The 21,167-nt window shown below is 41.0% G+C and overlaps 1 protein-coding gene across 8 annotated transcripts in view; it reads left to right on the top strand.

Annotated features, from left to right (window-relative positions):
- The window catches only part of LOC137383391 (centriolar coiled-coil protein of 110 kDa-like), a 76,629-nt gene extending 64,814 nt beyond the window's left edge, over positions 1–11,815 (top strand). For 5 of the 8 annotated variants that reach the window (XM_068056176.1, XM_068056179.1, XM_068056174.1 and 2 more), the window contains 8 exons: positions 241–357; positions 682–783; positions 869–985; positions 3,346–3,425; positions 3,676–3,744; positions 3,825–3,884; positions 8,652–8,731; positions 10,970–11,815. In XM_068056176.1, coding sequence (XP_067912277.1) covers positions 241–357; positions 682–783; positions 869–985; positions 3,346–3,425; positions 3,676–3,744; positions 3,825–3,884; positions 8,652–8,731; positions 10,970–11,022 — 678 coding nt within the window. In that variant the 3' untranslated portion in view covers positions 11,023–11,815. Of the gene's footprint in view, positions 1–240; positions 358–681; positions 784–868; positions 986–2,812; positions 2,904–3,345; positions 3,427–3,675; positions 3,745–3,824; positions 3,885–8,651; positions 8,732–10,969 lie in introns of those variants that run through there. The other 3 variants (XM_068056175.1, XM_068056173.1, XR_010977391.1) reach the window with 3 other exon arrangements.
- The last annotated feature ends 9,352 nt before the right edge of the window (positions 11,816–21,167 follow it).

Raw genomic sequence — 21,167 nt, 5'->3', positions numbered from 1 at the left:
AAGATCTTATTTCATTGCCAACCGTGACTTTTGGTTAATATCACTAGAGGTGAGGCTGCGTGGGAGAACATGAATGGCAGTCATAAGTTAGTTATGATGACTTCAGGAGGGAACGAGCTTATGTGTTTTGTGTGGCTGTGTCACTTTCTATTTCTAATACTTTTGAATGAATCAACCAAACTTATGAGAAACTTGTCAAGCTTGCATTGTGATTTCATCACTGAAATTACTGTATTTAAGGTGAATACACCAGAGATTCAGAAGAAGTTTAAAAAAGTTACAGCTGTGGCAAAAGGATTTCTTACTCGTAGACTGATGAAGACAGAGAAATTGAAACAGCTTCAACAGACTGTAAAAGTAAGAAATTAAAATCAGACACTAAGATTGCAGACAAGAAAGCATATTCATAGAATCCTGCAGCTTTCAGCCCATCATGTCTGTGCCGCCTCGGAGAGCTGCAGTTCATCCCACTCCTCTGATCTTTCCCCAATGCCTTGCAAATTTCTCCTTTTCAAGTATATTCTCAATTCCGTTTGGAAAGTTTGAAACAAATACCATTGGGTCTATTATGTTTAGAACAATTTATTTTACACCGTCAACCATTTTAATAAATTTTGAACTGCTAGCAATAGCGATTATTTAGAAGGTGTATGTGTAACCGCTTGTATGTTTTTGTTGAAGGATACCTTGGAGTTTATCAATAGCTTCCAGACAGAGGCACCCTTGAAAAGAGGTGCTGTTTCATCCCAAGATGTTTCACTGCAAGAAAGAGTTGTTGCACAGGTATTGAATCAGGCTGCACTAATTTATTCCTTTGATTTATAACCAAAGAAATTCTAAGTGTAATTTTTGATGCCCTTTTTTCCAGTTACGAGCTGCCCTTTACGAGATTCACGATATCTTCTTTGTATTGAATCCTAATGACAGAATGCAAATTCTATGCCACGATCGGGAAATTCGCAAGGAAAAACAGCTGAGACAAATGGTAAATTTCATTGTCTGTAGTTCAGTGAAGTAAGCATTTCTGCGCATGAATATTCTTTGTATGCTAAAATATTACTTTGTTAAAAATTGATGAAATTAAGACTCTCATTGAATTTTCAAAGTGCAACATCTCTTCTGTGCTGCTAACTTGCTTTTGTAAACAAATTTCAAGATAGATTGATGGAAATTAGAGTAAGAAGCAAGGAAATATGTTGTGAAAGGACATAACAAATCCTTATTGAAATCTTTAATGCAGGTACCATAGCAGTTGAAGGATTTGTTATAAGAAAAATCATTTTCAGTGTTCTTATAACATGAGAACTGAATGCTAAAAGAAAGCAGTAAGGACACTCAATTGCATAACTCGTGAACCATTAGTAGTTTTCAAGAGTTTGAAAGAAACTCCATTATCATGGAAAGAAAGTTCATTGATGGCATTCCAAAGAATTGAGCATTAAGTGAATGAGGAAAAATGCAGTGATGTTTCTCTTTATGCCATTTTAATGTTGGTGTGCCATGGTGGTGTTACCTCTTTGCTCAACCCCTTACTATTGTGCAGAAATAGGGAAATCAATGTTGTAAAAAAACAAGTTTCAGCTTTACAAATTAATTCATTGTGCTAAATTAGCATGTCTTATTTTTGTGAAATTGGGTTACTCAGAGCAATGAAAATCTTCCAGAACAAATGGTTAGCAAGATTTTGCTGCAGGAGCTAGGACAGCCAGGAAGTAGTCCTTAATACCTTGCTGACTTCCAGAAATGGAAAATTACGATATGCCTCTGCTTTTCACTCTACCCTTTTCCCTTATAGCAGGTACCCTTCAAAAGATTCAGTTAGTAACCAGTAAAACGATTTTGTTCCTGGCTTATATTTCAGTAGGATTAAAATTGGAAGGGTTCTCAAATGGATAGGCAATCCACTCCACCAGACCTTCATCGTGAAAGTGAAAATATTCCCAGGTTTTCTACCAACTTGAGTCTAGGATCAAATAAATGCAGCTAATCTCTATTGATTTCAGTTGATAGTATAGCTTAGTGAAGCAGGGCTTGCGGCAGTGAGTTGTGATGGCACACCTTATATTCTGTAAACTTCCATTTTGAGGTTTTCCTGTGTTAAGTGAAAGCAGTTCATCCACTAATGCTGAGACTTTGGCCAAAATGCAGCTTACCACTTATTTTCTTTGTCAATATTATTTGACTTGTACTTTGGTTATCAAAAGTTCTTGGTGCTACTTCTGTTTCTTGATTTTATATATAGCAGTTGGAGAACATGTGGCACCCAGATTTATGATACATCCTCAAATTCAAGTTTTTAAATTGTCAATTAAACGCCCACCTGGGGCATATATTTAAATATATTCATTCTTCTTTGAAAGAGGTTCTGTATCCACAATATGAGCTCTGCCCCTTCTCCTTTGACCTCCCTCTGACCTGGCATTTTACTTTGTTGCTTTCAGAGTCTCAAATATGCTTCTTTGCTCAGAAAAAACTTACAGTACACTGTGATATTGCATATAACAGAGTGGGCAAAGATTATCTGATTAAAATGGTAAAGCAGTGCAGTGAATTTGTGAGAGGTGGCCTGGCATCTGCTATTTATATTTGTTCAATCTGCAAGGAAAATCCATGCCTCCCACTCAATTCCAGATGAAAGTTAACTTGCTGCATTTGGACTTAAGGCCTGCTCAGGTCACGGAAATAAAACCCGACAGAACCACATCAGGCCCAAGCCCGAGTCCCTCCATTTTTTCCTGCGCCCGACCCAACCCGAGCCCGACCTGACCACCGGAATGTTTCCTTTACCTACCTTGTGATTCCCAATCTGTAGGAAACTGCAGCATGAGCGTGATGACGTCATAGAGTCGCTCTCTGCGCAGACTCGAGTTTTCCTTCTTTGACGTCCCGGACTCCCAGCTCAGGTAGGTTTTTTACTTTTAACACTTCTTGCTGTATATGTCTGACCCGGACCTGGCCCGACCTGATCCAAGCCCAAAAGCCGGACATGGAAGAGCGACCCGACCCAAACCCAGCGCATGTCATCGGGTAGTAGGCCTTTAATTTAGACGGTTAACTTTGTCCATATATCAAACTAGAAACGCTTTTTTTTAATTCAAGAAATTTTCAGGACATTGAGGAAATTTTGCAATTCCATGAAAATATTGACGCATACCCGCTAGATTGTCATGTTATATAATCTCCAAATAATTTATGAAGTGGTAAATGACAATTGGCATGCATCAGTGCTAGCATCCATTAAAATAATGCGAAGGCACACCGTTAGCGTGCATTTTTTTATGTGATTCATTGCACTTTTAAAAAATCTTCATTGACCTTTAGTTGGCTTTTTCCCCTTCTCCGCAGGAGAAATGGAAGAGCCCTAAAGAAAGAGGAGCCCTTTCTGTTGCGACACAGAAATCTTTAGACAGAAAAAGGCAAATTAAGTAAGTGCTACTATTGCATAGTGATGGTAATTGTTTATATAATTCTAACTGGTTAAAGTTAAAATATTTGGTAGTTTAAAAAGCTGAACATATATAGGACCACTGCCAGGGTTGTGAAGAGTCAATGACAAATATGTTGCTCATCTTACCTGCAAAAGCAAGTTTGGGAGATTAACACATGGGGACTAGATTGGGAAATTATCATCACCTTACTAGAAATTGATCAGTGTTGTTGTTTTGTATCTTCAAGGGCTGCTGAAATGGGAATAACCAATAAGCAGAAGTCGCTTGTAAAACAAAAGGCTTCCTCTGAAACCAGGTAAGCCCAGATATAGACCAGTAATAAAGCTGTTTGCTATACAAAACAAAACATACATTTATACTACTGCTTATTTACAGAATTCTTCAACCAAGTCAGGGGCAGAATGCCCCAGCCCAAAGACTACTTCACAGACAAGGGTAAGGGACGGAATGGTTGCATTTCAGTTACCTGTTTCATTTAGAGTTCTAATTGTACAAGGAGAGTTTGTAAAAATACCGCATATCCTAGATGGTGAGGTAGTTATTAGAGAAATTAAAATTTTGAACACAACAGTAATTTAGGAAGTAGGCGTATCTAGGTAAAACTATATTTATGCAGAAATGCCTTTTTACTTCTATTTTAAAACCCACAGTACTTAGATTCTCACTTCAAATATTTTCAGTAAAAATGCTGCTCTGAAATCTTGGTTCCTTATTTTGTGTTAGACGTATTTATACCTTAAAGTGCAAAAATGGAATAGTGTCAGTTTATCTCCTATTAATGATAGCCTCTGAGTCAGAGGGCTGAATTTTACCGGCCCCTCATGCCATGGTTCATGGCGCGGTGCTAGTAAAATTCTGCGGGTAGAGGCCTGCCTCAACCTGCAACGTCGAGAAGGGCCTGCCGCATATTACCAGTGGCGGGAGGACCTCTGTGTGGCCCCCCGCGGCCTGACGGCGGCCATTCCACGCCGATTTTATGGCTGCTGGTCGTACTCCGCGCGCCTCTGTACGGAGTTCCGAGGCGAGAACCTGGTGGGAAGGGGAAGGAATAACATTTTCAGGGCGGGAGGGGTGGAGGAGTTGGGGAAACACTTTTGATTGGATGTGGGGATGGTGGGAAGGGGTTGAAGGGCAAAAGTTTGAAGGTTGGGGGGGATGTTCGGGTAAGGGAAAAAGCAAGTAAGTGTTGGTCATTTCGGGCAATGAAATGACCGTTGGGGGGGTTTGGGTAAGAACCTCCCCATCTTCATTATGTCTTGATAAAAAATTACACTTAAGTACCTTTTAAATATTGAAATTAATTGTAAGGACCTAAAGCCCTTTAAAGATGGCGCATGCATGGTGGCGCCGGATGCTGTTGCTGGGGACGTGGCAGCTGCCCCCTCTACATCATCGGGGGTGGTCACTCCGCCCCCTCTATTTAAATGAGCCCGCATGCGTAATATCCTTGGTGACACTTCCGTGTTGGAAGGCTGCTGAGTGCGCGATTAAAATTCAGCCCAGAAAGTTGTGGGTTTAAGCCCACTCCAAGCTGTTTCCATTCACTGCGTGAAAGTAGAATTGGAAAGGGAAATAATTGGTAAGAGCAAGAATTACTTTGGCAAATTGTGCTTTATTTTAAATGGAAATAACTAACAGCACTGTGAGTGTACCTTCACCACATAGGCTGCAATGGTTTAAGAAGGGCAGCTCATCAGAAACTTCAAGGGCAATTAGGGATGGGCAGTGAATGCTGGCATTGCCAGTGATGCCCACATTCTATGAATTGATAAATGAAAAAGAGTTGGATAAAGCATGCATAGATAGAGCCAGGTCTGACTGGCCTCCTGACTAGCTTCCCCTGAACCTTAATGGACCGCTGTGCAGGTGCAGGAATTCATGCAATATGTATTGATTTTAAAATTATCATCCTCTTATTCAAATCCCTCCATGGTCTCACTTCTCCCTTTCTCTGTGACCTCCTCCAGCCCTACAACGCTCCGAGAACACACTGTTCCTCCAACCCTGTCGTCTTGTGCATCCTTACTTCCTTCATCCATCATTGATGGCTGTGTCTTCAGCTGTATGGGCCCTAATCTTTGAAATTTCCTCCATAAACCTCTCTGCGTTTTCATTTGTCTCTCCTCCTTTAAGACCTTCCTCCTTAATTCCTACCTGTTTCACCAAGCTTTTGGTCACCTGCCCGAACATCATCTCATTTTGGCTCGCTGTCAACTTTTGTCTCTACTTCTGTGAAGCATCATGGGATGTTTTATGACCTTAAAGGTGATATATAAATGAAAATTGTTGTTGTACATGCATGTATGTGTATAATTGTCCAAGTTTCAGAAGTTGATTTGAGATAGCACCACTATCTCCATCTCAGTAATGTGGCAGGTTTGTTATTAGAAGAAGTGTCACTAGGATTGGATATCCATTCATGATTATTACTGAATTCCTCTCCCAAATTTAAATATTATGAAGCAAAGCAGATTTTAATACAATTATGTATTAAGTCCATGTATTGGAAGATATTTTCCACCCTGGTTTTTTTAAAAAAAAAGGAAATAATTATTCTGCATGGAATAATGAAAAATACTTTCAAAATTTTAACCTATTCATTGTTAAAAAGTTAAACACAACCATTGTGAATGATGAATATTTTTTTTTAAAAAACATGTTCAAATGAAAGTATGGTCGAAATGTCTCAAATACTATGTTTTCAATCCATGTTTTGCAAAATGGTTTAAGCATTTAGCATTGTGTCCTCATTTTATGTGGCTATAACATGCCATCATTTGTTGAAACGTGTCATCTTCTTGACAGAGATAGGTATTTAGTAAACTTTTCCTCCACACAAGATCAGATGGCAGATTGTTCAACCTTGCCCATCTTAGAGTGAAGACCAACGTACGGAAAGCCCTTATCAGGAAACTCCTCTTTGCTGACAATGCTGCATTAACATCCCACACAGAAGAGTGTCTGCAGAGACTCATCGACAGGCTTGCAGCTGCCTGCAACAAATTTGGCCTAACCATCAGTTTCAAGAAAATGAACATCGTGGGACAGGACATCAGAAATGCTCCTTCCATCAATATCGGCGACCACGCTCTGGAAGTGGTTCAAGAGTTCACCTACCTAGGCTCAAGCATCACCAGTAACCTGTCTCTCGATGCAGAAATCAACAAGCGCATGGGAAAGGCATCTGCTGCTATGTCCAGACTGGACAAGAGGGTGTGGGAAAATGGCTCACTGATACGGAACACAAAAGTTCGAGTGTTTCAAGCCCGTGTCTTCAGTACCTTTACTCTCCGGCAGCGAAGCCTGGACAATGTATGTCAGCCAAGAGCAACGTCTCAACGCATTCCATCTTCGCTGAATCCGGAGAATCCTTGGCATCAGGTGGCAGGACCATATCTCCAAACACAGAAGTTGTCAAGGAAGCCAACATCCCCAGCACGTACGTCCTACTGAGCCAGCGGCGCTTGAGATGGCTTGGCCATGTGAGCCGCATAGAAGATGGCAGGATCCCCAGGGACGTATTGTACAGCGAACTCATCACAGGTATCAGACCCACCGGCCATCCTTGTCTCCACTTTTAAGACGTTTGCAAACGCGACGTGAAGTCCTGCGACATTGACCACAAGTCGTGGGAGCCAGTTTTCAGCGATTGCCAGAGCTGGCGGACACCTATAAAGGCGGGGCCGAAGAGAGGCGAGTCGAAGAGACTCACCAGTTGACAGGAAAAAAGACAGAAGTGTAAGGAGAGAGCCAACTGTGTAACAACCCCGACAGCCAACTTCACCTGCAGCGCCTGTGGAAGAGTCCGTCACTCTAAAATTGGCCTTTGTAGCCACTCCAGGCACTACTCCATAAACCACTGACCACCTCTAGGCGCTTACCCATTGTCTCTCGAGACAAGGAGGCCAAAAAGGAAAAAAAAGGACTATAGTACTTTCCATATTTCCATATTCTAGTATTAAATATGAAGCATTTCATTTGTGCTGTTGTCCTTGAATTATGAAGTATCACAACTCTCCATAAGAAAAGATGCAAAACGTTTTCTTTTGACACTGCAAAAGAATCCAAAATGTTCAGGATAATGCTACAAGTAGGAAACCATTCCCAAACTTGTTGGAGTGCAAGAATGTTTTACTTACTTGTTGAGAAGATAGTGGGGTGAATTTTACAGGCCCCCCCACCCCCCGATGTCAGGTGGCAGGGAGGGGCAGGAAAATACCTCCGGCAGAGGCCCGCCATGGGCCTTGACGCAGGAAGGCCCAGCTCGATGTTGCCAATGGCGGCGAGGCCTCATGGTGGCCTCCCCTGCTGCTCGAGGACAGGAGCCAAATTTAAATATGTAAACTAATTTAAGTAAAAGCACTCAAGTGCCTTCGGATCACCATCCAGGGATCCAAAGCGGAACACTGGTGGGGAGGGGGAGGAACAGGTAAGTTTCTCTGTGTGGGGTGGGGGGGGTGGTGGTGGGGAGCTGAGTCAGAGTCATCTCATTGGTGAAGGGGTAAAGTTTATGCACTTTGTGGGGGGAGGTGAGGTGGGTAGGGCAAGTGTTTTGGATGGGGAGAGGGAAAGTAATTAATTTAATGGTTTTTGGCAGGGTGGGAGAGGGGCAATTTAAATAAATTTGAAATTTTTAAAAATTTAGCTTTAAATATTTAAATTGAATGTTAGGACTTGAAGCCCTTTAAAAATGGCATTACGCATGCGCAAAGGCAACTGACACCGTTGCCAGGGACGGACAGCCTGCCTCCTCCACGTCATCGGGATGGGCGGTCTGCCCCAGCTATTTAAATGAGCTTAATATCGTAGCGGCTCAGTGACGTGCGCCCGCACTAGTGGACCGCCAATGTTTATGTCCATTGCCAATTACGGCAGCAGAAGTATAAATTCCCGCCTGAGTGCTTCACTCATTCCTTTAACACAATTATTGCAAGATCATTACTTTTTAAAAACCGCAACAACATGTTTAAAAATAAGTTACCAATAACTGCCAGAATGTTTTTTCATTTGCTTTAACAATTCTTTGGCAGTATCTTTCCTGTTGCGCGCTCAGTTGCTTTTTATCCCACAGAATATTATATAAAGATAAGGATAGGGGAATGATAATTTCTATTTGAAATCCATGAAATATTTTAGGTTTTGTTTAACAAATTAAAATGCTTGTATAGTGTCCACTCATGTGTTTTTTTTTTACTTGATTAGAGCCCAGCCTTCTAGGAAAGGGGTTGAACAGAATAGAGAGAGGTACACAGAAAGCAGATTTCCTAGGAAGGCTGTTTCAGGTGTGTTGCTGAGTATTCATCGACATCCATCCATTTTCCATTTGTTGTATCACGCTTTTTTCTTTATGCTATTTATTGTATTCAGGTTGATTTAATTCTTTGTGCTTTTTTGTTTCTTTACACTTTTCCAAAATGTTTCTATCATTTGTTTTCCTTGCTATTTGGTTGGTTTGAATTTTAATGCCTCTTTTTCTTTTCATCCGCGTTTTCAAATCCCTCCATGGCCTGCCTCTCTGTCTATCTCCATGGCCTCCTCCAGCCTCTCAAAGCTTCGAGATATCTGCGCTCATCTAATTCTGGATTCTTGAACATCCCTGATTTTAATTCTTCTGATTGGTGGCTGGGCCCTAAGCTTTGGAATTCCCTCCTAAATCTCTGTACCTCCCTATCTCTCTTTCCCCCTTTAAGACGCTCCTTAAAACCTAACTCTCTGACCAAGCTTTTGGCCATCTGTCCTAATATCGCCTTACGTGGCTTAATGCCAAATTTGACTTTATAGTGCTCTTATGAGGCATATTGGGATGTTCGATACTTTAAAAGATGCCATATAAATGCAAATTGTTGTTTGTGACATTCCTCCTCCTTAGTTGAATAGGCAGGTGGAATGCCTTTGGCTTAGCCTGTGTTGATTCAGCTGCTAAAATATAAGCAGCCTGGGAGGTGTCTTCACTGGGGAAATACCTGGTTTTTATTGCATCTGGCCTCCATACTACCTCATTTTCAACATTTTCCCATAATGCTCCTCATTTTCTTTGTGCTTTTCTTTAGATATTCATTTTTTTTTCCTTTTCAATCCCTTACTGCTTAGCAAACCCTCTCAAACATCCAGTGAAACATTTAATTTTTTCATTTTTTTTGTATGACAGACTTTAAAACTTGGTAAACATTCATATTCACATCTGTGTGCTGTTAAAATATATTCTGTTATAACTGCATTTCAGGAGTTTGGAAATGTTAACATTGACATACATTGTATGTGGCATCTTTTAAACTGGTATTTGTTGACTTTCTACTTGAATATTTTCTTTGCAATTAAAAATGGACTATTGTGCATTAATGCCAACTAGAATTACAATATGGCTATACAAAATCTTAAAGGTTTTTATTCTATGTTGATTTTATACTATATGTATGGTGGAACTGAACTTTTTACAACTTCAGGGAGTTAACAGGATAAATCTGCAGGCAGATTCAACAAAATGCATTGGGAGTTTATCTCCGATTTCATTCAAATTTCCAAGCTGTGATATTTCTAATAAAAATCTATATTTTTGGTTGAAGGAAGTTATTTATTTTCTGGCATTTTAATTCCACTCCACTTACAAAATAGAGCTCTCCATTCTAACGGTAATATCAGAGGGACCCCGAGTGTGGTAAAGTGATCCATAGCTTACTTCCCTCAAGTCCTTAAAATTATCATGAATGAAAGCCCATACCACCTCAGATTTCTTTTGCCTCCTACAATCTTTAGGCTTTTAAAACCAAGGTTTCGCACTGCAACTTCCTGGTTTACTTCATCTGTTCTTTTCAACCTTGGTGCACTCATCTACTGTGGACCTTGCAGGATTTTTTGAAGAAGAATGTTTAGGATATTGTGTTTGGAACCTAGAAGGAACAAGAGAGGAAAACTCAGAAGCGATGACAAGTATGTTGTCAGAAAAGTAGAGAAGCCTAGGAAAGCTTGTAATGGGAAGATGGGAGAGAAAGATTGGAGGCTAGAGGTGCGAGGAGTTGTATCCTATTTGATAGGATGCTCATCCTTTACTGTTGCCTTTCCAAACACCTGCGGTTGGTCACTCAAGCAAGCATTTGTGTACTGTGTCTGAGGGAGATCATGTGCCTTCTTTGCTATTGCAATTATACAATCTTTTGAGGGAAGTGATTCCTTTTATCAGGGTAATGGTCTATTCATTTGTACATTGAAGTAAATTAGTCAAAGAAACAGACATTCAGATGTAAATATTAACGTTTATGCTATCTTGCCAAGTTTAAGTTTGCTAAATGTTGAATACTGACTAACACCATTATGCTGCATCAGTTTTGATCTTTGTGTTTTTCAATTCCACAACTGACACAGTCAAAGTATTGCGATCTGCCTGTGATCTTGCACTAGTCAGCTGCACAAAATGAAAATCTAATTTCCGCTAACTTCTTTTCTCTTTCTCCTAACTAAATCAACAGAGTTTCAAAAATTCATTTGTTAATACAAAAGTTTAACCTTTTTTGTAATTTTTAAAGGAGCATGCCCAGGAAGAGTACTGAAAACAAAATCAAGCGTTACGACACTCTGAGGAAGCAGCACTCAGTAGGATGAACGTGCTGCAGAGCTGCTTGACCTTTGTGAACAGAACAGCCTTTCAATAAAAACTACTGAAATAAAACATTGTTACAGACCATTTGATTTAATGGAAGAAATTTTGCAGGTGTCAAACTTTCTAAATTCTTTATTAACAATTCTGTACCTTACAAAGTGAAAAATGCATGCACTCCAGATGCTCAAAGTTGATCCAACAGCCAAGTAGACTAGTTTTTTTTCTTTCTGCACTGATTTATATAGTTGTGTGTGTATCTGATGAGGGACTATTAAAAATAGTAGCAGTTGGTATCTTAAATATATTGAGTATTCTGTATTATTGGCTGTGAACTACATGCAAACTGATTCCGTTACTGGCTTAAATGTATACAATATAGCTATTACAGTAGGACTGTAGATTTTTCTTTGAATGTATTACTGCATTTAAATGTTAACTTTGTGCAGAGTTTCTGCTAAATGAAACAAAGTTCCACTATAAAATGTCAGTACTAACTTTACCTTAAACTGTCAAAACATGCAATTTTTCAATTTTTTTGATCTTTGTTTTGATATAGTTTCTTGAACATTTATTATGAATTCATACCAAGAAGATTAAAAGGCCTCCAGTTCAACAGGTGCCATTTTCCAGTCAGTGTAAATGCTGTTTTCTTGGTTATATAAATAACCTTATTTTATTTAAGTTTAAATTGCATTACTTTGTGTGCCAATAATTTATTTTTATAAGTTTCAATTATGTATTTATGTTGTCATGCATGTTGTAAAATAAACCATTCAACCATTATTTATATTTCGGAAGATGTCATTTTTTGTACTTGAGAATATTTACTGCAAATATTTTATTGAGAAATATTTTTTAAAACTCTTCAAACTGAGCTGATATAACTTCTGTTCAGAGATTTGGACTTTCCCTCCATTATAAGGTCAGAAGTGAGGATGTTCACTGATGATTGTACAGTGTTCAGTACCATTTGCGACTCAAGATACTGAAGTAGTCTTGAGACTGCATGCAGCAAGACCTGGACAACATTCAGACTTAGGCTGATAAGTAGCAAGTAACATTTATGGCACTCAAGTCTGAGGCAATGGCCATCTCCAACAAGAGAGCGTCTAACCATCTCCCCATGACATTTAATGGCATTACCATCACTGAATCCCCCACTATCAACACCCTGAGGGTTCCCATTGACCAGAAACTTAACTGGACCTGCCATATAAATAGTGTGGCTACAAGAGCAGGTCAGAGGCTGGGAATTTTGTGGCAGGTAACTCACCGCCTGACTCCCCAAAGCCTGTGCACCATCTACAAGGCACAGACCTGTGGGAACCTCTTTCATTGTATCTGGCAATCCATTGATGATGAGTTGCCATAGTGCTCTGAGGATAGGATCCCTGGGTCTTTCTTTTGGGGCTTGTCGTGGAGGACTCAGCAACTGTCTCTGACTCGGACTTATTCCACGTGGATTCCAACTGAAGTTCCATCCTTCATGTTTTGAATCCACCCCAGATTTCAGGTATCTTCAAGAAAAACCTCCACTCAGTCCAAAGGCACGACCCCGAGCTTCTGGTTGCTTGCCATTTCAACACACACCCCTGCTCTCATGCCCACATTTCTGTCCTTGGCCTGCTACAGTATTCCAGTGCACATCAACTCAAGCTCGAGGAGCAGCACCCGATCTTTCAATTAGGCACTCTACATCCTTGCGGACTCAACATTGAGTTCAACAATTTCAGAGCATGACTGGCCTTTTTAAAAAATATTCTTTTATTTTATTTTACATTTTTAACCATGTACCTGTTTTTCATGTGGACAGAGCTGCTCATTATTCTGCCAGTAACACTCCCTGGACTCCTGCTTTTTCTTTCACCACAAGCATTAACACGCTCTTTGCCTTTGTCCAATGACAGCTTTGTTATTCAATCTCTCCCGCCCTCTGCCCTATCCCTTTTGTTCTCTTCCCCGCCCCCCCAACCCGTAACTTGCTTAAAACCTAATTCTTTGCTAATATTTGCCAGTTCTGATGAAAGGTCACAGACCTGAAACATTAACTCTGCTTCTCTCTGCACAGATGCTGCTTGACCTGCTGAGCATTTCCAGCACTTGTTGCTTTTATTTCAGATTTCCAGCAATTGCAGTACTTTGCTTTTATTATCCTACCCTGTACTTTGATTAGTAGCCTTTGGAGTTGAGGTGGCACGCTGGTGAGTGTTTTTTGCCAAATCATTACCAATGGCTAGTGACAGTTGTGACAACAAAGTGTTTGCCAAATATGCAAATGTGGAATCTAGTAACACCAAACACCAAAGCCAATGTTTCTTATTCTATGTTGTAATAGTTTGCCTGAATGGGTGACAGACCTTTAGAACTGAACAGAATTGGTATGCCGTATGTAACAGACATGCTCCAAGACCCTTTTATGAAGCATCTACTTTGAATGCCATTTTTTTCCTTGGGTTGTAATATTGGCTGGAATTTAGCGATGCGGTGGTGGCCCCACCGACTGGCTAAAGAGTTGGGGGCAAGCTCGCCTCCGTCGGACCTGGAAGGCATGCAGCAATTCTATGTGGCTCAGGCCCTTAATTGGCCTCGGTAGGGAATTCTGTCCCTCTGAGGCAGGAAGTTCCGCCTCCAAGAGCTCCAATCAGAGGGCCAGCAGTGCCACCGGGAGTGGTGGCCACTGCTGGGACTGTACCCAGCAAGGCCCAACAATAAGGCCCTGGAAAAGACATGTGGGGATTGGGCCTTGCAGGAGACAATTGGCTGGGCCCTGGCATGATGGAGGGGCCTGGGAGGTCAATTGAGAGGGTAGAGGGGAGGTGTTCCAGCGGGGGCAACTTGTGCCGATGGTAAAGATGTCAACCAGACAGGTTTTCTCAGATTTAAACAAGAAAGGTGTGTTTATTAACCTTAAAACACTAATTCAGTTAAAACTACTAGAAATACACAACGCAACCACACTAGCACGCATACGCAATAAACACACAAATAGAGACAGAAAAGTAGAAAGAATCAAAGGAGAAAAGGTTTAAATGCAACAGCTGGAGTTCAGTTACTGGCTTTGGGTTTGATGTAAAGTCTTTGATTGCAGTTAAGTCTTGCAGTTCTCGTTGGGGCCCAGTGCACACTTTCAATCTTGTTTCGATGATCTGTCTTGAGGTTTGAATTACTTCTGTGGGTCCTGGAACTCTGCATGAGAGAGAGAGGCAGAGAAAGACCTTCCTTCCCTTTGGTCCTCAAATGCCAGTCTCTTCCAAAACTCTTCTGTGAGCACAATTCAATCAACTCCCAAGTTGGTCATCAGGTTAGTCATGTGACTAGCTCCTTATTTGTAACAACCTCTCTGGTGAGGTTTGTGCATTTCCCCCAAGCTTAGCAGACACTCTCAGTGGGGGGGTGGGGTGTGTGGAATGCTGGTTCTTACACATTCAATGTCTCTTGATTAAAAATCCATCTGGCTAATTGAATCAGGGATGCACTCCTATTGTCGTCTTCAGGCAACTGTCTTTTAGAATGCTAATGTGCAGCCATGTTTCCAGCCACTGTCCTTTAGAATGAAAATGTGTAGCCGTGTTTTCAAGTCCAGTAACAGTTCAAAAATAACATTCCATATGACGAAAATAATATATCTCATTTTCTGCCATCTTTGAAGAGACCCTCAATATTGTACCCTTTTTTCTTATCAAGCAGATTCATTTGGAATACCTCCATTGAAGTTGATGCAATTGCCAGCTCCATTATTCTTTCAGAGTGTTCTACGTCTGAGAAATCGCAATCTTTGCCTTGTTCTCAACATCTACTAAAGAACTGGTCAATAGTTTCTTTGGGCTATTCTCTGTAGGCCATCAGTTCGAGTTGATGGATCCTAAAGTTGACCTTGACCCTTAGTTATTTTCCAGCATTGTCCAGAGCTTAGATGGGTCTTTCTAGTCTGCTTCTAACAGTCCAGAAATATTGATGCGATGGAGACCTTCATTGCCGATCACAATCTTTTTTTATTGCTTGCTTGTCGAGTTCTGTGACTGCAAGATCTAAAAAGCATAACTCCAACCGCTGTTGAAATAGTTGGAATTCATGAAGAACATCCAGAACCTTGCAGTTTGTAGCTGGATATTTAGTTATGGTGTTAAAATTATTTGCTTGCAGGAAATCTTTGGCCAAAGCTTTCCCCTTAAATGATTTTTTTTTTCATAGCTTTCCTTCAAGGAAAAATCAGTGCAGGTCTGCTGTGCTTGCAGCACTGGACCTTTGTCACGCCCTGCGCTCTGTGGTTACACCGTGGACTTTCAGCCTCTGCATGGGAATACTCCACCCACGGAGCTCTTTTCAGTGGGAAAACCACAATGCTTAATGGCAGTGCAGTTTCATAGCCCTGACTCAGATGGACTTTTTTCCTCCTTTGAGCCCAATTCCACAAAAATACTGTTTGATTAAAATTACCCCTTTTGGTTACTCGCTCTCGCTTGGAGTACCAATTCTCCACCGTGGTTTCGAATGTGGCCTTATGTTGCACTGGTGCTGCTTCGTCCAGCTAGTCTGTGTTGTCCCAGGCTTTTATGGCTTTATGCAGGAGAAACCGTCATCAACAATGTCGTGCTTGTGATCACTGTCACTGTGTCGAACATCGCTGCTACCCTATTGTGTTATTAGTGTTTGGTACATTTATGTTAAAAACTATGACAATGTATAGTAAGCTAAACAAAGGGTTCTTTATTACAGAATTACAGTAGAGCTCTTCAAATATGTGCTACTTGCTGACTATTCCAACTACTGTGTCACATGCTAGTTTGCATCACTACCTGTGATGTTGTTACAACCGAGGCAGGAGGAGTGCGCTGTTAATTCAGTCCCACTTCTCCATAGGTCACAGCATATCAATACATTTTCCTATAGCCAATTAGATACTCTATTTGTCCCTGAATAAAGCACACCAACCAGGTTTTGTCAATAAAAATTAACTCTTTATTATAAAACCAAGTCTTAACCAATAATGAAGTAAATCTATATACGAACTGAGATATTAAAGCTCTTTATTTTCCCTAGCCCTCATTCACACACATACATCCAAAAAAAAGTTAACTAGGGAAAAAAGGATTTTTATTTACAGCTGTTTCATAGGAATGAAAGGAATAATTCAAAAAGTAGGCTTTCACGATCTGGAAAAAAGTTCTTCGGTTTGGCGAAGTGTCCCAAAGTCAAATAGTTGGATGCCACAGTCTGTGATGGATTGGCGTTCAAAGAACTTCAACAGCAGAAGGCTTCACATAAAGTCTTCCATCTGGTGTGCAACAACAAGGATCTTCTTAGGTCTTACAGCACCAGTCTAGCAGTAAAGGGTTTCTTAAATCCAGGCAACTTGTTGCAGGGAGGCGATAGGAATCTGCCACATTTGAAATACAGGGTTTCTTCTCGAGATGCAGGATTTCTTTACAGAGAGGTAATACTTTTTCTGGGTCATCTTCTGATCTCCAGGAAGGTCACAATCATATTTAAAATGTCTGCGTTTTATCCAAACTCACTGGCTTTTTAAAGTTCCAAAGTGAAACCAAACCCTTCCTGAAACAGGTCACATGCCCAATCATAAATTCTCTCATCATAACAGAAGGTAGCTCTGAGGTCAAACTGCCTGCTGGTTTCCTTGAAATTACCTGCATTCTAATCCTTGTTTATCAGTTCAGCTTTTGTTGAACTTCTTTTCAAAACATCCATAAACTTCAACTATTTGCAGGTGTCTCAATGTCCACTGTAATCCTTTTTCAGTTTTTTTAAAAACACAATCCTAGGTTTTTAATACAAAAAATGGAAATCCTCATACCAATGTATACCGAACTATTTACATGTGCAGTTGTATATTGACTAGTATTCAGGCAGTTAAACCAATATCACAATACCCACAAGTTAACCTTCGAGTCATGCACCATCCTGACTTGGAACTATATCGCTGTTTCTTCACTGTTGCTGGGTCAAAAACCTGGAACTCCCTTCCCAATAGCACTGTGGGTCAGGTTTGAGCTGCAGGGTTATAAGGGTTTGCCATAAAGGGTTATTTTGGTAGTTGAGGTGTTAGATCTGATGGCAGGCAACAAATTAGTAATAATATTTCACATTTTTTAATGGAAAAAGCACAACAGTACTGAATCATACAAACACAACTGAAGGCCCTCAGACCTGGTAGTCTCAGGAAAGTCTCTTGTAGCCTTTCTAAGGCCTTGGCATCCTTCTTAAACTGTGGTCTCCAGAATTGGACACAGTAGTCCCAGTGTTTTATAAAGCTTTGTTATTATTTCCTTGCTTTTGTACTCTATTCCTCTATTCATAAAGCCAAGGATCCCATATGCTTTTTTTAACACCCTTCTCAAATTGTCCTGCCACTTTCAAATATATCCCCAGGTCTCTCTGTTCCCCTTTAAAATTGTGCAAATTAGTTTATACTGTTTCTGCTTATTCTTCCTACCAAAATGTATCCCTTCATACCTCCCTGCACTAAATTGAATCTGCCAGCCTATCTATGGCCTCCTGAAGTCTGTTACTATCATCTACATTATTACTACATTTCCAAAGTTTGTGTCATCTACAAACTTTGAAATGATGCCCTGCATACCCAATGCCAGGTCATTAATATACAACAATGAGCAGAGGTCCGAATACTGACCATGGCAGAACACCACTAGATACTTCCATCCAGTCTGATAAACAATTATTCACCGCTACTCTCTGCTTTCTGTCCCTTAGTCAATTTTGTATCCATTGGTGTCAATGTCCCTTTAATCCCACAGGCTTTAATTTTGCTAACAAGGCTATTATTAATCAAGTGCCTTTTAGAAGTCCGCATACACAACATCACTCGCACTATCCTCAACAATTCTCTCCATTACTTCATTAAGGAACTCAATAAAGTTAGTCAAATGCAATTTTCCTTTAACAAATCCGTGCTGACTTTCCTTTATGAACCTATACTTTTCCAAGTGCCAACTTATTTTGAAAAAAGAAAATTACTGCAGATGCTGGAAATCTGAAATAAAGACCAAAAGTGCTGGAAATACTCAGCAGGTCTGGCAGCATCTGTGGCGAGAGAAGCAGAGTTAACATTTCAGGTCAGTGACCTTTCATCAGAACCCTCAGTTCTGATGAAAGGTCACTGACCTGAAACGTTAACTTTGCTTCTCTCTCCACAGATACTGCCAACACCTGCTGAGTATTTCCAGCATTTTTGTTTTATGCCAACTTATTTTGTCCTGAATTATTGGGCTGAATTTTCATTTAATGAAGCTAGTGGATTCGGAGGCAGGCATGCTGGGATTTTTGTGCTCCCGGCCAGCGTGCCAATCTGCCGGCATGGTCCCACCTTCAGCCTGTTTTAAGGGAGGCTGCTTTTGGGTGGTGAAGGCTACCCGCCCAGCTGCGGCGGGTAACGAATTAGGCCTCTAAAAGTGCCCATTGAGGGCATTCATCACATGCTATCTGGAATTTTCCAAACGATATATGGGCAACCTGCGGAGGCTGAAGCCCATTGGATGTGTGGAGACGGCCTCTCAGCAGTAGACGACAGGGCCAGCGATACCTCATTGAATTTCCCTTCCCCACCCCCACTCACCCAGCAGTCGCATTCAGCAGAGGGCCACAACTAAGGCCGCGGGCCATCCTGTGGTTGCCCCTCCCCGCGAGCCTGGCAGCTGTGACCATACTTTATCCTTAAATTTTCCAAAGTCAGAGAGTGCCTCCATCAGTCATTCTCTTGCCTACATTGGCACCGCTCACCTCTCTTGGTGGGGCTGCTGGCTGTCCAGAACCTTGGGCGTCCAATGTCCTTAGTTGGACTGAGTTTCCAGAGGTGGCCTCTTAATTGGCCACCTCCTCAAAAATCTCCCTGAGGGTCCCGCTGCCGGCATTTTCAGGTTCCCAACTTACATTTTATCTCGACGGTGGGATCAGGACCTGGGAACGAAAATCCAGTCCATTATTTCTAGAAGTTGCACCACCACTGCTGTTAGACTGACTGATCTCTAATTGCTGGATTGGCCACTCTTCCCTTTTGTTGAACAGGTGTGTAACATTTGTAATCCGCCAGTTCTCTGGCACCACTCCCATATCTATAGAGCATTGGAAGATTGTAGACAGAGCCTCCACCCTTACTTCCATCAGCAACCTAGGATATATCCCATCTGGACCAGGTGACTTTTCTACTTGAAGTGCTGCCAACATTTTAAATACTTCCTCTTTACTTTTATCCATCAAATATTGCTACTACCTCCTCCTTTACTACTACATTGACAGCATCCTATTCTCCAGTATAGACAGATGTAAAGTAGTCCTTTCGTATCTTAACCATACCCTCTGCCTCTACAAGATCATCTTTTTTGTCCCTAATCAGGCCCACCCTTTGATTACCCTTTTACTATTTAAATGAATATAAAAAAACTTTTGGGTTTCCCTTTATGTTGAAACTGATCTATTCTCATACTCTAATTTTGACCCTCTCTATTCCCTTTTTTACATCTCTACTGTACTTTCTGTATTCAGCTTGATTCTCTATTATGAGCCTTACATTTATCATATGCCTCCTTTCTCTATTTCATTTTAATCTCCTCTTTAGTAATCCAGGGAGCTGTAGTTTCAATGCTGTTCCTTACCCCCTTGTGGAAATGTGCCTTGTCTATACCTAAACCGTCTCTTTGAAGGCCTCCCGTTGTTCAATTACTGTCTTGCCTACCAGTTTTTGCTTCCAATCTCTTAACCTTCCCTGCTCTAAGGAGAACAACCCCAGCTTCTCCAGTCTTTCATCCCTGGTACCACTGTGATTCATAGTTATTCTAAAACTAATGATGTTATGATCACTGTTCCCCACACACTCCAGCACTCCAGTATGCTGAACTACCCCACTTTTGATATTTCCTTCCCTCCACCCTCTATATTGTACCTCTGTGTGTCTGGAATGTTATTGCATGTTGCATAATGATCATAATTTGGTCTCCTATGTTCCCTACAACAAACATCAAGCTTTCTTTTTAGGTTTCGATTGGCAGTTTTTAATTAAAACTGACAGCTTTTGGCCACAGATAACCTATTTATTATGAAACTCATTCAAATACTGTACCTCTGTTTAATCAGAATACTTAGTTAAATTAAGTCTATCTTGCATAAACAGGTTAGCATGCATTACAAATTCCAGCTCAGTGCAGTGGGCAGCAGTCTTGCCTTTGGATCAGAAGGCTGTGTATTCGAGCCCTATACCACATCTTGATATCAGGGTTATCCAACCTTTCTGAGCAGGAGGCAGATCCACCTGCATAACCATTGAGTAGTCCACATATTAAAATTCTTTTGGGATCAAATGTTTCACAATCTAACACCTGTGCACAGTTTTGATCTCCATATTACACAAAGGATGTGGAATCATTGGAGAATGTGTAAAAATGTTTTACAAGGGAGATACCAGAACGGAGAGGTTACAACTGTCAGGAATGGCACAACAGGTTTGAGAAAAGAGAAGACTGAAGGGCGACTTAATGGAGATTTTTTAAATTATGAAAGGGTTTGATGGGGTTGATGCAGAGGGGATAATTTCAATTGTTGAGGAATTTAAAACTAGCTAACTCAAGTATAAGATTGTTACTAGTAAATCTAACAAGAAATAGAACATCGAACAGTACAGCACAGTACAGGCCCTTCGGCCCACGATGTGCCGACCCTTTAACCTACTCTAAGATCAAACTACCTACATACCCTTCATTCTACTATCATCCATGTACCTATCCAAGAGTCGCTTAAATGTCCCTAATGTATCTGCTTCTACTACCACCGCTGGCAGTGCATTCCACGCACCCACCACTCTCTGTGTAAAGAACCCACCTCTGACATCTCCCCTAAACCTTCCTCCAATCACCTTAAAATTATGCCCCCTGGTGATAGCCCTTTCCGCCCTGGCAAAAAGTCTCTGGCTATCCACTCTATCTATGCCTCTCATCATCTTGTACACCTCTATCAAGTCACCTCTCATCCTTCTTCGCTCCAATGAGAAAAGCCCAAGCTCCCTCAACCTTTCTTCATAAGACATGCCCTCCATTCCAGGCAGCATCCTGGTAAATCTCCTCTGCACCCTCTCTAAAGCTTCCACATCCTTCCTATAA

This window comes from Heterodontus francisci, chromosome 24, assembly GCF_036365525.1.
Source record: "Heterodontus francisci isolate sHetFra1 chromosome 24, sHetFra1.hap1, whole genome shotgun sequence".
Taxonomy (NCBI): domain Eukaryota; kingdom Metazoa; phylum Chordata; class Chondrichthyes; order Heterodontiformes; family Heterodontidae; genus Heterodontus; species Heterodontus francisci.
This window is presented reverse-complemented; position numbering and strand designations above follow the sequence as displayed.